General features: G+C 37.9%; 1 protein-coding gene across 4 annotated transcripts in view; it reads right to left on the bottom strand.

Moving 5' to 3' along the window:
- Positions 1-11,399: 11,399 nt before the first annotated feature.
- The window catches only part of DBF4 (DBF4 zinc finger), a 32,596-nt gene continuing 29,051 nt past the window's right edge, over positions 11,400-14,944 (bottom strand). For all 4 annotated transcript variants that reach the window (XM_033193871.1, XM_033193870.1, XM_033193872.1 and 1 more), the window contains exon 12: positions 11,400-12,576. In XM_033193871.1, coding sequence (XP_033049762.1) covers positions 11,601-12,576 — 976 coding nt within the window. In that variant the 3' untranslated portion in view covers positions 11,400-11,600. The remainder of the gene's footprint in view (positions 12,577-14,944) is intronic.

The raw sequence follows: 14,944 nt of genomic DNA, 5'->3' as shown, positions 1-14,944 counted from the left end.
TGCCTGTAGTCCGTAGTCCCAGCTACTCGGGAGGCTGAGGCAGGAGAATGGCGAGGAGTGAGACTCTGTCTCAAAAAAAAAAAAGAAACAGAACATATTGATGTTTGACTTCATTAAAATTAAAAACTTCTGCCATGTGAAAGACATCATTAAAAGAATGAAAAGACAAACCACACACTGGAAGAAAACATTTGCATCTGAAAAACGTCTGGTATCCAAAATATACAAAGAACTCCTAAAACTCAACAATAAGAAAACAATACAATTTTTTAAATGGGCAAAAATCTGAACAGATGCTTCACCAAATAAGGTATACACATAGCAAATAAACATGAAATGATGCTCAACATCATATGTCATTAGGGAATGCAAATTAAAATAACAATCAGATACCACTACATACATTAGAATGGCTAAAATCCAAAATAGCAAAACCAAACTCTGGTGAGAATGTAAAGTAACGGGAACTCCAACTCATTGTTAGTGGGAATATAAAACAGTACAGCAACTTTGGAAGACAGTTTGGCAGTTTCTTGCAAAACTAAACATACTTTAACCATAAGACACAACAATCATGCCCCTTGGTATTTACTCTGATGAGTCAAAAACTTATGTCCACTCAAAGACCTTCATCTTATGTCTAGATCTTTCTTCTTTTCTAATATAAGCATATAGGCCAGGCGTGGTGGCTCATGCCTGTAATCCTAGTACTTTGAGAGGCTGAGGCAGGTGGATTGCTTGATCCCAGGAGCTCAAGACCAACCTGGGCAACATGCTGAAACCCCATCTCTACAAAAAATACAAAAATTAGCCATGTGTGGTGGTGGGCACCTGTAGTCCTAGCTAGTTAGGAGGCTGAGGTGAGATGATCACCTGAGACCAGTAGGTCAAGGCTGTGGTGAGCCATGATTGTACCACTGCACTCCAGTCTGGGTGACAGTGAGACCCTGTCTCAAATAAATAAATAACATTAAAGAGGCGAGCATGGTGGCTCACGCCTGTAATCCCAGCACTTTGAGAGGCCAAGGTGGGTGGATCATCTGAGGTCAGGAGTTCGAGACCAGCCTGACCAACATGGTGAAACCCCATCTCTACTAAAAATACAAAATTATCCAGGTATGGTGGTGCATGCCTGTGATCCCAGCTACTTGGGATGAGGCAGGAGAATCGCTTGAACCCAGGAGGTGGAGGTTGCAGTGAGTTGAGATCACACCATTGTACTCCAACCTGGGCAACAGGAGTGAAACTCCATCTCAAAAAAAAAATTAAAAAGATAAAAGGTAAAAAATAAAAATAAGCATATAATGCTATAAATTTCCTTCATATTTTGCTTTAGCTACATTCCACAAATTTTGTTATGTATTTTCATTTTCATTTACTACAAATTATTCTTAATTTTCCTTGAGACTATGTCTTTGACCCATGTATTATTTAGAAGTGTGTCATTTTATTTATAACTACCTGGGGCTTTCTAGATATCTATTACTTGCTTCTAGTTTAATTTCACTGTGGTCTGAGAATATATTTTTTATGATTTCTATTCTTTTAAATGTTTTAAACTTCCTTTTATGACTCAGAATATGTCTACTTTGGTGAATGTGGCACTAAATTTTGAGGATACTTGATCGAGGGGATTTGCACGCAAGTTAGATAAAGGACAGTAACTGATTTGGGAGGACTACAGAGACACGGGATTTAACACCCTGACAAGAATCCTAGGATATACTGTGAACGTGTTGATGGTATATTAGAATTGATGGCTCATGCTAAGAGACATAAAACTGCCACATTTTCATGGCAGATGGTGGAGAAAGAGTGGTGGACATACTTGAGTGAATATACTATATTAAGACTGGGGATTGGACGCGGTGGCTCACACCTGTAATCGTAGCACTTTGGGAGGCCAACACAGGCAGATTACTTAAGTCAGGAGTTCCAGACTAGCCTGGCCAACATGGCGAAACCCCATCTCTACTAAAATGCAAAAATTAGCCAAGCATGGTGATGGGTGCATGTAATCCCAGCTACTCGGGAGGCTGAGGCAGGAGAATCGCTTGAACCTTGCAGTGAGCCAAGGTCATGCCATGGCACTCTAGCCCAGGTGATAGCACAAAACTCTATCTCCAAAAAAAAAGACCCAAAAACCCACCAGGTCATTATATTCCATGGAAAGTTCCTGATGACATACTACTTACCAAGGCCATAAAGAATGCCCTAGAAGAAAAGCCAACAATAGTACTAAAATATGCAGTTGTGGCTCTCCTCGGTGTGCCAGAACCGATGGCAGGTAAGGCCATTATAGGACTAGGCTCACTAATAGCAGTGAGGTTGATAAGACCTGAAACAATAAAGACCAGATGGTGCCATTCGAATATCAGAAGGTAGGTGGACATAATTATCATAATAAGTGGCAATGTCGAAGGGGAAGCTAGAGGAGACCTGAATCCTCTGAGGGTTATGGGGTTGGTTATTAGAACATAGCATCTTTAGGAGCAAAATGGATGGATAGCCAATGAGGTCATCATTCAATATGTACTATGAGTCAGCCTCAGGAGGCTAAGGGCAATTGCTCCAGTAAAAAGTCATGATTTCTTGTTCTGTTTCCAGATTTAACTTAATTTTTCAACGTTGAAACCACTGACTAGAAAAGAGGCCATGACCCCAGGAAAAAGACCCTGCAACACATTTTAACTGCACATGGTAATTATTTCCTAGTCGTTCCCAAAAGGTACTAGTCTCCATTTACTTGGGTAGCTGTGCACTGGGAAAAGGGGACTACCCAGATATTTGTTAGACACATGGTCTGAATTGACACTGATACCTGGGACCCAAAGCACCTATTATAGAGGAGACATAGAGAGCCATGTAATAAATGGAGTCCTGGCTAAGGTTTGGCTGATAGTGAGTTATTTGTCTGATAATGTGTCATTTGTGCAGTCCCTGAATATATTATTAGAAGAGAAATACTTAGTACTTCATACACTCCCTCATACTGTGCCCCTGGCCTACAGAGTCAGACATTGGAAAAGACCAAGCGGGAACCTTGAAACTGCTTCTACCCTCTAGACAAAATAATAAATCAAAAACAGTATCTTAACTGGGTGGTATTGGTGGAGGAAATTAGTGCCACTGTTAAATGTTTAAAAGATACAGGAATGGTTGATTCCCATTGTATGCATATGGATTATAAAAAATGAGTAGACCACCAGCAGCTGCACTAAGTAGTAGTCTCAATTTCAGTTGCAGTGCCAGATACAATATATTTTATGTTGCAAATGAACATGGCACCAGGTGCATGATGTGCCGCCATTGATTGTGCAGATGCATAATTTTCCATCCCTAACAGAAAAAAGAGGGATCAGAAACAGTTTGTATTCACAGGGAAAAGATTACAGTATACACTTACAGTCTTATAACAGGCCTATTTAAACTTTGTCCTTTGTCACAGTATGAAGAATCTAGACCATCTGGATGCCATGGAGATTATCACATTAACCCTTTATATTGATGATATATTTATCAAATCAGATGAGCAAGAAGTTGCTAGTACATTGGAAACTTTGATAAGACACATGTTCTCCATAGGGTGCGAGATTCAGGAACCCGTTATATCAGTAACATTTTCAGAGTTCCACTGGTCGGGGGGCATGCTGGGAAATCGTATCCAAAGTAAAAGACAAATCATTGCCTGCTGAACCTTCCAAACATACGGAAGCATAATGTCTGCTAGGCCTCTTCAGGTTCTGAAGGCTGTCAGTCCCAACTGGGAATACTGCTTCAACTCAGTGCAGGAAAGGCTTCCAACTGTGTGTGGAGCTTCCAAGCAGAAAAGGACTCTGTAGCCATATGATCAGGCAGGTTCAAAGGTTCTGGATTTAGTGGTAGGAAAAGATGCTGTGAGGAATTTATGGCAACTTCCCTGCCCACAGTAAAGGAATAACAGCCCAGAAACAAAGGATTTTAGAATAAGGTTAGTCCCTCTTTAATGGAGAGCCACACACTTTCTGAAAAGCAAAAATACTTTGTTTTATGAGATGATGATGTATGAGATGGAACACCTGACCATGGGGCAAAACCTACCATGTGGTCAACACTACCCATCATGAACTTGGGTTTTATAAGACCTACCAAGTCATATCACCAGGCAGATGCAGCAACAATCCATTGTAAAATATAATTGGTTTATTTAGGATTGAGCAAGAGCAGTACCAGAGAGCTCAGGGAAGTTGCATAAAGAGGCAGCCGGGATCCCCATATCATTCATTGTTGTATTAATGCCTCTCCCTCAGGTTACACCTAAAGATGTGTGGGTCATCCCTTAAGACCAGGTGAAAAATGAGGAAAGCCCAAATTTGGTTAATGGATGGGTTGCTTCTGTGGCTACAAGATGAAAATAGATGGCAACTGCCATATGCTACTCAGTGGTGGCACTGAAAGCCAGTCACAAGGGAAACATCTTGCCAATGGGCAGAATTTCAAGTGGGGTACCTGGTCATTGCTTTTGTGTGAAAGAGAAGTAGGCTGAGCTTAGAATGTATGTATGGTCTTGGGGAGTGAGAAATTACTTGCACTGGCTATTAAGGGGCCTGGGAAGAGAAAGATTGGAAGATTCAGTAGGAAGTATAGAGGCATGTGGCATATGGGAGTTGGCATGAAGTGTGGTGTCCTCATATTGTATGTTAATACTACCCTGATTCTGGTACAGTGGGCATATGAGCAAAGTGGTCATGCTGGGCAGTGATGGAAGTTATTTCTGGGTTTCACAGCCTAGGTTCTTATTCCCCAAAGCTGAGCTAGTGTTTTGTCACTGCCAGATGTCCAAATTGCCAGAAACTAGGCATGAAGTGGCTCGTTGATTATACTGGGCACAGTAATAGACATGCCAGGTCTAAGTTTTGTTGTTGTTGTTCACATTGCATTTTTAAGACTTACAGAGTTTCACTGGCATGGCATCATATATAACTTCGTATCAGACCAGGGAATGTCCTTTACAGCAAAGGAGGCATGGGGGTAGGCCCATGATCATGCAGTTCACAAGCCTTATTATACATTGAATCAACCAGAAACTTCCTGATAGAGTATTGGAAGTGCCTGTTAAGTAGCATCAGCTTGGAGGTGATATTCTTGAGAATAGGGTATCATTTAAGATGCAGTATACAGTTGGGGTTTAAGAAGTTTTTATGGTGCTACGCCCCCAACAAACTAAGTCTAGCAACCCATGAGTGGAACAGGAGTGGACCTGCTTGCTGTCACTTATTTGACCCTCTTGAATGTGTTTCCTACCTGAGCGACTCCTGTTGAATTATAAGCTGCAACCACCACCCAGCCATTTCGAGTTCCTTGTGCCAATAAACCAACAGGCAGAGTCACTATGTGGGGTAATTGATCCTGATCCCTCTTCAGTAACTTGTTGCCCCAGCTTCTGGGAGTACTGACAGTAAACAGCTTTCAACTTCTACTGACAGCTCCTTCAGAGATTGTATCAGCTGATGAGCCTCATTGCCCAGAGTCATGCTCTTTCCTAGAGTGACCCATACTCAAATGACTTATCGGTCATCTTCACCGAGCAACTCTGAAAAGCTCCCTGTGGAGTCAACTGATATCCAAAGGCACCCCTTAGAAAACATCTGCATACTAAATTCCATCTCAGTCTGCCTGCTGAGGGAACCCAAAAGTCATGAGGGCCTCGTGGTATGACTTTTTACAGACTTTTGTCTATAAAAAGTTTTCATACTGCTTGAAAGTGCTAAAACAGGGTAAAGAAAATATTTTATGGAACTGCTATGAGGGGTACCTAATGTGGTCTTGAGAGCCTCAAAAGTTTTGGATAGGGGAACACCAAACCATTCAATTTATCCCTTCAAGTTAAATGTTAACAAAATGGGAACAAACTGTTTTTGAAATGGTCATAACATAGTGAGAGCATTTTGAAAATAAATATTTGGAAATGTTTCTGTTGGTTACATACGTTTATTCCTGAAAATACATGTCACTGTAACAATGCTCACACTTGTAAATGGAATTTTCTATCCTGTTTAAAAATCTTCCAAAAGACCTTCTAATTGAAAACTAACTGATTAATCTCAGGCATCTGAAAGCTTACTAACTAGATTTCAATGAATATTTGGGATTCCTGGGGAACTAAACTGAAAAATTAGTATTACAATTTTGCAAATGGAGCTAAGAGTGTAGGATCCGAGTATTTTGTGTGTGTGTGTGTGTTTTGAGCTATGACAGCCATAAAAACCAAGTATTGAAATAACTGAATTTTTGACTGGGTGCAGTGACTCACACCTGTAATCCTAGCACTTTGGGAGGCAAAGGCGGGCAGATCATTTGAAGCCAGGAGTTCGAGACCAGCCTGACCAACATGGCAAAACCCTGTCTATACTAAAAATCCAAAAAAATAGCCAGATGCAGTGGCACATGCTGAGCTGAGATTGTACCACTACACTCCAGCCTGGGTGACAGAGCAGACTGTGTCTCAAAAACAAAACAAAACAAAAAACAAAAAACCACCAAAACCAAACCAAACCCCCCAAACAAAAAACCCTGACTTTTCAAAATATTAAATCACAGAACATTTTCTAATGAGAAAGCATAAAGACCTGGCTATCTAGTTACTTTGAATAGTTCCTTTAACTCTTGGTCAAATATTTTAATGGCATTTTTGGTGACAGCAAAAACGTATTGGTATCATTGGTGAAAAAATGTTGCATATATTTTATCCCTTAAAAATTAGCCAGGCGTGGTGATGCATGCCTGTAATACCAGCTACTTGGGAGGCTGAGGCATGAGAATCACTTGAGCCTGGGAGGCGGAGTTTGCAGTGAGCAGAGATCATGCCACTGCACTCTGGCCTGGGGGACAAAGCCATACTTTATATATATAAATATATATTATAAATTTATTTTTAATAAATTATTATATATATTTTTTGTTCAAATATATATTGGTAGAGTAACATACATGTTATACAACACACACATACATTGGAGCATGTGGCCAAAGTGATTTTTAAAACCAAAAGCAAAGCCTTGTTAAAAGAAATTTCTACAGATGGTTCCTTCTTGGTTTTACTGGATTTCATAATTTGACTGGGTTCACCTATTCCCAATATCCTTTGAGGTTTGAGGAAGTCAGCAGTAGAACTGAAGACAACTGATCTTATCCTATAGTACAAAAGCTAAATGCTACTGTACATTTAAGCATAACCAAGTAAAACAAAAAAAAATAATATACAGGGACTTTGATAATTTTGACTTCTCACGAAGGAACTGGTCATATTCTTCAATAAGTATGGCTGAGTATATCTGTGTTTTAGTTTTTCTTTTCCATCATGTTATCACAGTGTTCAAAATGGGCATACCTTTTTCTTGCAGGATTACTTTTTGCTGACAAATTTGTTTTTGCCCCTTTAATTGCCCAGAGCTGCTCCTAGACTTTTTTTTTTTTTGCTATGGGATTTTAAAGAGGCTACTTTCCTCACATATTGCCTATAAAATTAATGCTAATTAAAAATACTGTTAGCAAGACCTAAGTTCTGATATTCCCTATAACTAATGCAGCTAAAAGGCTAAATGGCCGTTTCATTTGGTTTGTCTTTGTACTATGCCATTCTTCCTCTCCAGTCTCTGACACCTCCCATGACAAATAATGTAATTATAGCACATGGCTCATGTATAGTATATTATTTGTTATAGTACAACTTTAATACAGGCAAGTTCATTGTGGTTGTTGTCTAGGGTAACTGGCTCCAATTAATTTCTCTTGAGCATACCACTCTGTGACTGGCATTGTTTAGATCTTTTTTACTTGGCAAACTCATGGTTTTAAGATTGAGGTTTACTTTACATTTATTATTATGCTTAAGAACCTTTCCATCTCTTATAGGAAGAGGCCTATCATTCTTACATTTCACTTTATTAATGGAACAGCACTGGAATAATTTCTGATTGAAATGTAACATAAAACTGTCTTTGTTCTCATAATCAAAACTGCATTTAGAGAAGCTGGTAATATTTAAATAACATTTATTAACCTAGAGTATTTTAATATATCCTTTAGATGGCAGAATAGAATTACACATCCATCCTGGCAACTAAGTGCTTTAAGAAATCCCCAAAACCCCAAAATTCTATCTGATAACACGGAATAATCTTACATTTCTAGAAATAAGGGTTCAAATTCAATGGTTTTAGGTCAAAGTTTTACACATAAAATTCTTTGTTTTCTATTCCTCTTTTAAATATATATATTTTGCTTGCACATTCATTAGGGTTCTCTACATAAAAATCACAAATTTTAGAATCAGAAGCATCTATGTATGATTCCACAAATTATTCTAATATCAGACATAATACTGAACTATGCATGCAGAAAGGTCATTGGCTTCAAAAACCAATGATAATGATTTTTGTGAAATACATCTTTTGCTACAACTGTGTCCTTGTATATCTTAGAAAAATAAACATTCATTTTTGAGTCACAGTATCAAACTGTCTTCACTGCTGCTGCTCTGACCACCCCCAGAAATATGGAATCATCAACTTTGAATGCTAGACTGTTACCTTTAGATGAAAGTTGAAATTAGAGTGCCTGTTTCTTTTCTTTCCTAACATCTTTTAACTTCGGTACTCTTGAAATCACAGAATTCTACTTTATCCCGTGCTTGCTGGGGATTTGTTGTCTGGACAACTTTGGCAATGCGGGTCACTTTCTATCACGTAAACCAAGTTTCCTGTCTACCCTGATGATGATCTCTGAAGATTCCTATTTTTCAAGATACCTTGCTACATTAAAGATTAAGTGTCCTTTTGTGAACAAATCAAATCAGGGAACTAAATCATAAGTGCTATTAGAGAATTAGGATCACTTATGATTAGGTGTTTGAGACCAGCCTAGACAACACACCAAAAACCCATCACTCAAAAAAAAAAAAAAAAAGAAAAAAAAAGAAAAAAGAAAAAGAGCTCGGCTCAAGTCAAGGATCCTCCCATGTCAGCCACCTGAGTAGCTGGGGCTACAGGCATGTGCCACCAAACCCTCCTTTTTTTTTTTTTTTTTTTTTTTTAATAAAAACAAAGTTTAGCTATGCTGCCCAGGCTCACCTTGAACTCCTGATCACAAGTGATCCTCCTATCTCAGCTTCCCAAAGTACTGGGATTACAGGCATGAGTCAGTGCCCGGCTAAGCCCAGAAGTCTGAGGCCACAATAAGCTGATTGCACCATGGTAACCAGGCCTGGACAAGCGAGACCTAGTATCAAAAAACAAAAGAAAGAAAAACAAAAAGGCAAAGCACCTTCTGGGTAAACATTACCTTGGCTGTGCCTTGGTAAAAATTAGGAAAAACTACCCCTACCTCTAGGTAGATGCACCTCATTGCCAGGACACACTACTTCTTGCAAATAACCTGCCTTCATCTCACTGGCTGGGTGCCCATCTGCATAGCTGCACAGCACAATCCAAACAAACTGTATGTGGTAGCCCAAGTAAACTGAAATTATTCCAAATAAACTGAAATTTAAGCACTTGAAAAAAGCTGAATACTCATTATGAAGACCGTGTGGTATTCTAAGTTCAATGTTCAGTGTCAAAATAGTTTAACAAGTTTTACTGAAGGGTTCAGACTTTCTCTCCTTAATAACTTAATGTAAAATGATGCCCAGAGTACCACTGCAAATTGAAGTCACTTTTTTTTTTTTTGAGACGGAGTCTCGCACTGTCACCAAGCTGGAGTGCGGTGGTGCAATCTCAGCTCACTGCAATCTCTGTCTCCGGGGTTCAAGCAATTCTCCTGCCTCAGCCTCCCAAGTAGCTGGATTACAGGAGCGCACCACCATGCCCAGTGAATTTTTCGTAGTTTAGTAGAGACAGGCTTTCATCATGTTGGCCAGCATGGTCTCGATCTACTGACCTCGTGATCCGCCTCCCTTGGCCTCTCAAAGTGCTGGGATTACAGGCATAAGCCACCACACTCAGCCAGACACTGTTACTCTTAAAGTCAAAGGATCATAGAGTGACTTTACATACCTTTTAGTTATTTGAAAAATTTGGGGAACACTGATAACTGAAGGGAAATAAACCTGCAAATAATTTCCCAAGTTCCATTTAGATTTTTCAAAGGTTGTCTACGAACCCTGATATTTACACATACATACATGCATTTGTGACAGAAAATGGAATAATAATTTACAATGGAAACAGGGTGTGCATGTATGCACTGTAAAGACTCTTACTGAGCCTACTTAAGGTACTGGTATGAAAAATAAAGGTGTTAAAAAGCCAGTATTCATTGATGCTGTCCAAACAGTCAAATACATGCGGGATAAGCATATGAACTAGTCCTATATTGAGAATCATATATTTCAAAAAAATTAAGACTAGTAACCTAATTTTTAGTGACAACATATTCATGTACTATGCAACAGCACCAACTGAATGTCACTGGTGGTAGGTAGTCTTACTCCTACAAGAACATACTCAAAAGCAAATGCCTTATATCCACAGATTCAAATGGACATTTCTTGTATTTGAATTTTCTCTTCTCCAAGTGGTTTTATCAGTAAGTGCCAGATCAAGCCAATCCGTGTATATATCCCAAATCCTTGTATATACCCCTGTATCTGTAATTCAATGCCATCCTTTTCTTTTTCATCTCCTACCAAATTAGGGGGTAATCTTTTTTTTTTTTTTTGAGATGGAGTCTCACTCTGTCACCCAGGCTGGAGTACAGTGGTGCGATCTCGGCTCACTGCAACCTCCACTTCCCAGGTTCAAGCAATTCTCTGCCTTTGGAGGGAACAGCTGGGACTACAGGTGCATGCTGCCTTGCCCAGCTAATTTTCTGTATTTTTAGTAGACAGGGTTTCACTATGTTGGCCAGAATGGTCTTGATCTTCTGACCTCGTGATCCACCTGCATCGGCCTCCCAAAGTGCTGGGATTACAGGGGTGAGCCACCAGGGAGTCAACTTTTGAATATTCTCAAAGTTATTTACAAAGGTAAATAATTAAAAATAGCAGACAAATTATATTCCACTTGGTAGCCTGGTTAAGTCTTTCCTTCATGACTTCTAGCTACCACTCTACATAATCTAATTACTCAGCACCAAAATATTAGCATGGTCCACCAGTGACCCTCAAGTGTCAGTATTTCTGATGATTTCCAGAATTCAAACATTGAAATGTATTTTCCCTTTCTGTATGAAATTCAGGTTTTTCAAGGCAAGGTCATCCTATCCTGATTATCTTTTTAAATTTACAACACAACTAGAATATCCAAATGTATAATGCTAAGTTTGATATTCCCCAAATTTCACTTTACTGGTGGTTTTCAGTGACCAAGCAAATTATTATTCACTGTAATTCTCAGGAAACAATTATGAACATATATATTATGTAAAATAAGACCAGTCAAGTTTATACTGTAATTTTTCTGTAACAGTCATTCAATTCTGTAGAAAATTGCAAACGTTTATTTTTAATATTTACATTTGGTTCTGTAAACAAAGCTGGTAAAAAAAATTTCCATACATATTTATAAAAATTTCAAGAATATGATCCTTATCACTTCTGAAAAGTATGCATTTTTTAAAGTCTAAAAGCCAGTAAATGTAGAAGTTGAAGGGGACGAGAAAAACGCTGTTAACAGATTATTTGAATTTTCCTCTTCCCAAATATCTAAAACACTGCATATACCACTGTTTTCTGTGTAGCTTGTGAAACCCAAAAATTCTGATTTCTCTTCACTAGTCTGAAACAAGTCTAGTAAAGATTGTACTGGTGAACTACAAATTCTGTTTTCTTCTTGTGTAATAAATTCAGTTCTTTTATCAAATTCAGCATTTGGTTCCAGATTTTCTTTTCTATTTCTTCCTAATATTATTTTCACTTTTCGATGTATTTTACCAGAAGGTAAACTATCCATATTCTTGATGTCACATTCATTGGGTTCCTCAGGAGTAGTATGGGATGGAGCCTTTGCCTGAACAGTTAGGTGCTCTTGTGAACTGTTTATTGTTATCAGACCAGAATCATGAGTAAGTATTGAATGAAGGTCCTTTTCCTTGAGATCCTTTGCTGGAAAAAGCATAATATCTGACTTTTGTTTTGGTTGAGATGCACTATTATCTGTACTGAAATCAGAAACATGTACAGATGCCTTTACGTTACATTTATAGTGATCTGCCCTTAGTTCTTCTAAGTCATTTTCACTTAACGTGTGTTTGGAAATGTCAAGAATGCATTCCTGTTTGTTTTTATGTAGAGGTAGCTGTGTAAAACTCTGTCTTATGTCACTGTCAGCTGTACTTAACATGGAACATTTATTAGTCGTTTTCTCATTAAGCCCTCTTAATTCATTTGAAGGGTGGGGGATGGGCTCTGAAATAAACAGAAGCTCTTTTTCAGTTTCCTGGGTCTCTTTATACAGGAAATTCTGCTCCATCACCGTTATATCATCTTCCCGGCAATCTTTCTGAGAAATATGTTGGTATTCCACTTTTTCCTTTTGTTCAGTCTTTTTCAGGACATTTGCAGAAACAGGAGAAAGGGATCCAACACTGTATTTTATTCTTTGTAGGAAAAATAAAAGAAAAATATTAAAATAATTGCTATCAAAAATTCCTGAGTAGTTAGAAATTAAATTAGTAAAAACATTATATAATCGTTGAGAAACCTATTTAACTTAGGAAATTTTACAAAAATACAAACATCTTAACATTTTGCCAAATTAACATGAGCTGTTTTTAAAGTAATACCACTTTTCAGATATAGCTGAAAACTCTAGTGTACCTCTCCTCTACATTCCTTGCCTCCCTCCCAGAGATAACCAATATCCTGAATTTTGACATTTAAAATTACTTTAATCATGTAAATGAAAGAAAGATGATAGTAAAGGGATATGAGTCTGCCCCTAATTTTGCTTTCATTATTCTGAACAATTTCATAACTTCTGTGCTTTGATTTACATTAATGCACATTTTACTCTTCATTTTACTTAGCAATGTGAAGAATAAGTATTTACTGAGAAACCTATGGCAAAAACATATATTTTAAATTTATATTTAAGAATAGTTAATATCAAAGTGAGCTAGAAACTTAGTATCTTTATACTTTCAAAGGTGATAAAGTTGTAACTTTTGAGCTTCAAACATATTTGACCTAAAATTATTTTCTTCATGGAGCATCTTGATATCCCTGAAATGCCAGTTTGTATTAGACAACCCTAAATAATATACCATTAGAGAAAAAGTTAATAGCTCACCAATTACATTTTATGTCCCGCATGTCACAGATTAACTGTGAGAAATGATACAATTTTTCCTGCCCCTTCAACCAGAATGTTTTTTGTTTATCTTGTTCATACATTTACTTACAAATAAATATAAATCGTTGAACAAATAGGCAATAAAAAAATGTTTAAAAAAAAAAAGAAAACTAGTCTAACCTGGCTTTTAAGTCCAAGATGTTTAGGAGACTTGCCCACAGAAGTAAAATTAGTGCACATAAAAATAAGACCATCAAGGAACAACCAGTACTAGCTCAGAATTTTGCTACAGACAGAATTTTTAAGGAATTATGAGTTCTTAGAGTAGCCCGCATAGGTTTTTTTTTTTTTTTTTTTTTGAGACAGAGTCTCTCTGTCAACCAGGCTAGAGTGCAGTGGCCTGATCTCAGCTCACTGCAACTTCCACTTCTTAGGTTCAAGTGATTCTTGTGCCTCATCCTCCTAAGTAGTTGGAACTACAGGCATATGCCACCACTAATTTTTTTTTTTTTTTACAGGCTTTCACCGCGTTGGCTAGGCTGGTCTAGAACTCCTGGCCTCAAGTGATCTGCCCGCCTCAGCCTCTCGAAGTGCTGGGACTACAGGTGTGAGACACCCCGCCCAGCCACAGTAGCCCACATAGTTTTAATATTTGGAAATACGCCTCCTCTTCAAATCCACATTAAGTCAGTCATGAAACCATTCTGAATGTCACAGAAATATGGGATTTAAGAACTGTTCCACCTGAAGCAAAAAAACTTTCTAGTTAATTTTCAGAAGATGTATCTTGGTATCACATTTCTAATTTTCTTTATGCCTTAAATAAGGTTAGTCTAAGAATAAAGACTAACTTAATGAGTTATCACCACCTCTAGGGTATATCCATATGAAAACATTTCTTTTTAAGTTTATGGGAATAATCTAATCGGGACAATTTTTGTCTATGTGCAGTTAGTGTACATTGAGCAGTACTGTATTCGCACTTAAAAGTCCTGTCAGTACCTTTAGTAAATATACCCATCATAAGGTTTAGGCAAAGATATTTAGTGAAAATACAGACCTAAGAGGCAAGTGGAGGAAGGTTTCTTAAAACTCCTTAATATTACCTAAAAGTTCAATAAAACTTTTTGTCTGAGTAAATGGTAAACTTTATGGTTCTCTACCCTTCAGTCTATTTTTGTAAATAAAATTGTATCAAAATACAGCCATATCTATTGTACAAAAAAGCTAGTTAGTTGTAACATAGATCTGACAGTTCACAAAACCTAAAATATCAACTATCTGACTCTTTACAGGAAAAGTCTGCCAACTCCTTCTAAACTACAATGTCAAGAATGAGACTAATTAGTGGGATGTAGTGGCACATGCCTGTAATTCCAACTACTCAGGAGGCTGAGGCATGAGAATCTCTTGTGCATGGGAGGCGGAGGTTGCAGTGAGCCGGGATTACACAACTTCACTCCAGCCTGGGTGATAGAGCGAGACTGTCTCAAAATAAAACAAAAAATTTAAAAAAGGAAAAATTTTAGATAAAAAGAAAATTTAAAAAGAATGGAACTAAAAGTAGTCTAAGGTAAGGATCTTTGATAGTAGGGAAGAAGGGAAAGGAAGAAGTTACTGGTTTTTAACCATATTTACATCCTGAAAATACATATTCCTTCTAAGAACAGGCA

This window comes from Trachypithecus francoisi, unplaced genomic scaffold (genome assembly GCF_009764315.1).
Source record: "Trachypithecus francoisi isolate TF-2019V2 unplaced genomic scaffold, Tfra_2.0 Lachesis_group4, whole genome shotgun sequence".
Taxonomy (NCBI): domain Eukaryota; kingdom Metazoa; phylum Chordata; class Mammalia; order Primates; family Cercopithecidae; genus Trachypithecus; species Trachypithecus francoisi.
The sequence above is the reverse complement of the archived record's forward strand: the minus strand, read 5'-3'. Positions and strand labels throughout refer to the sequence as shown.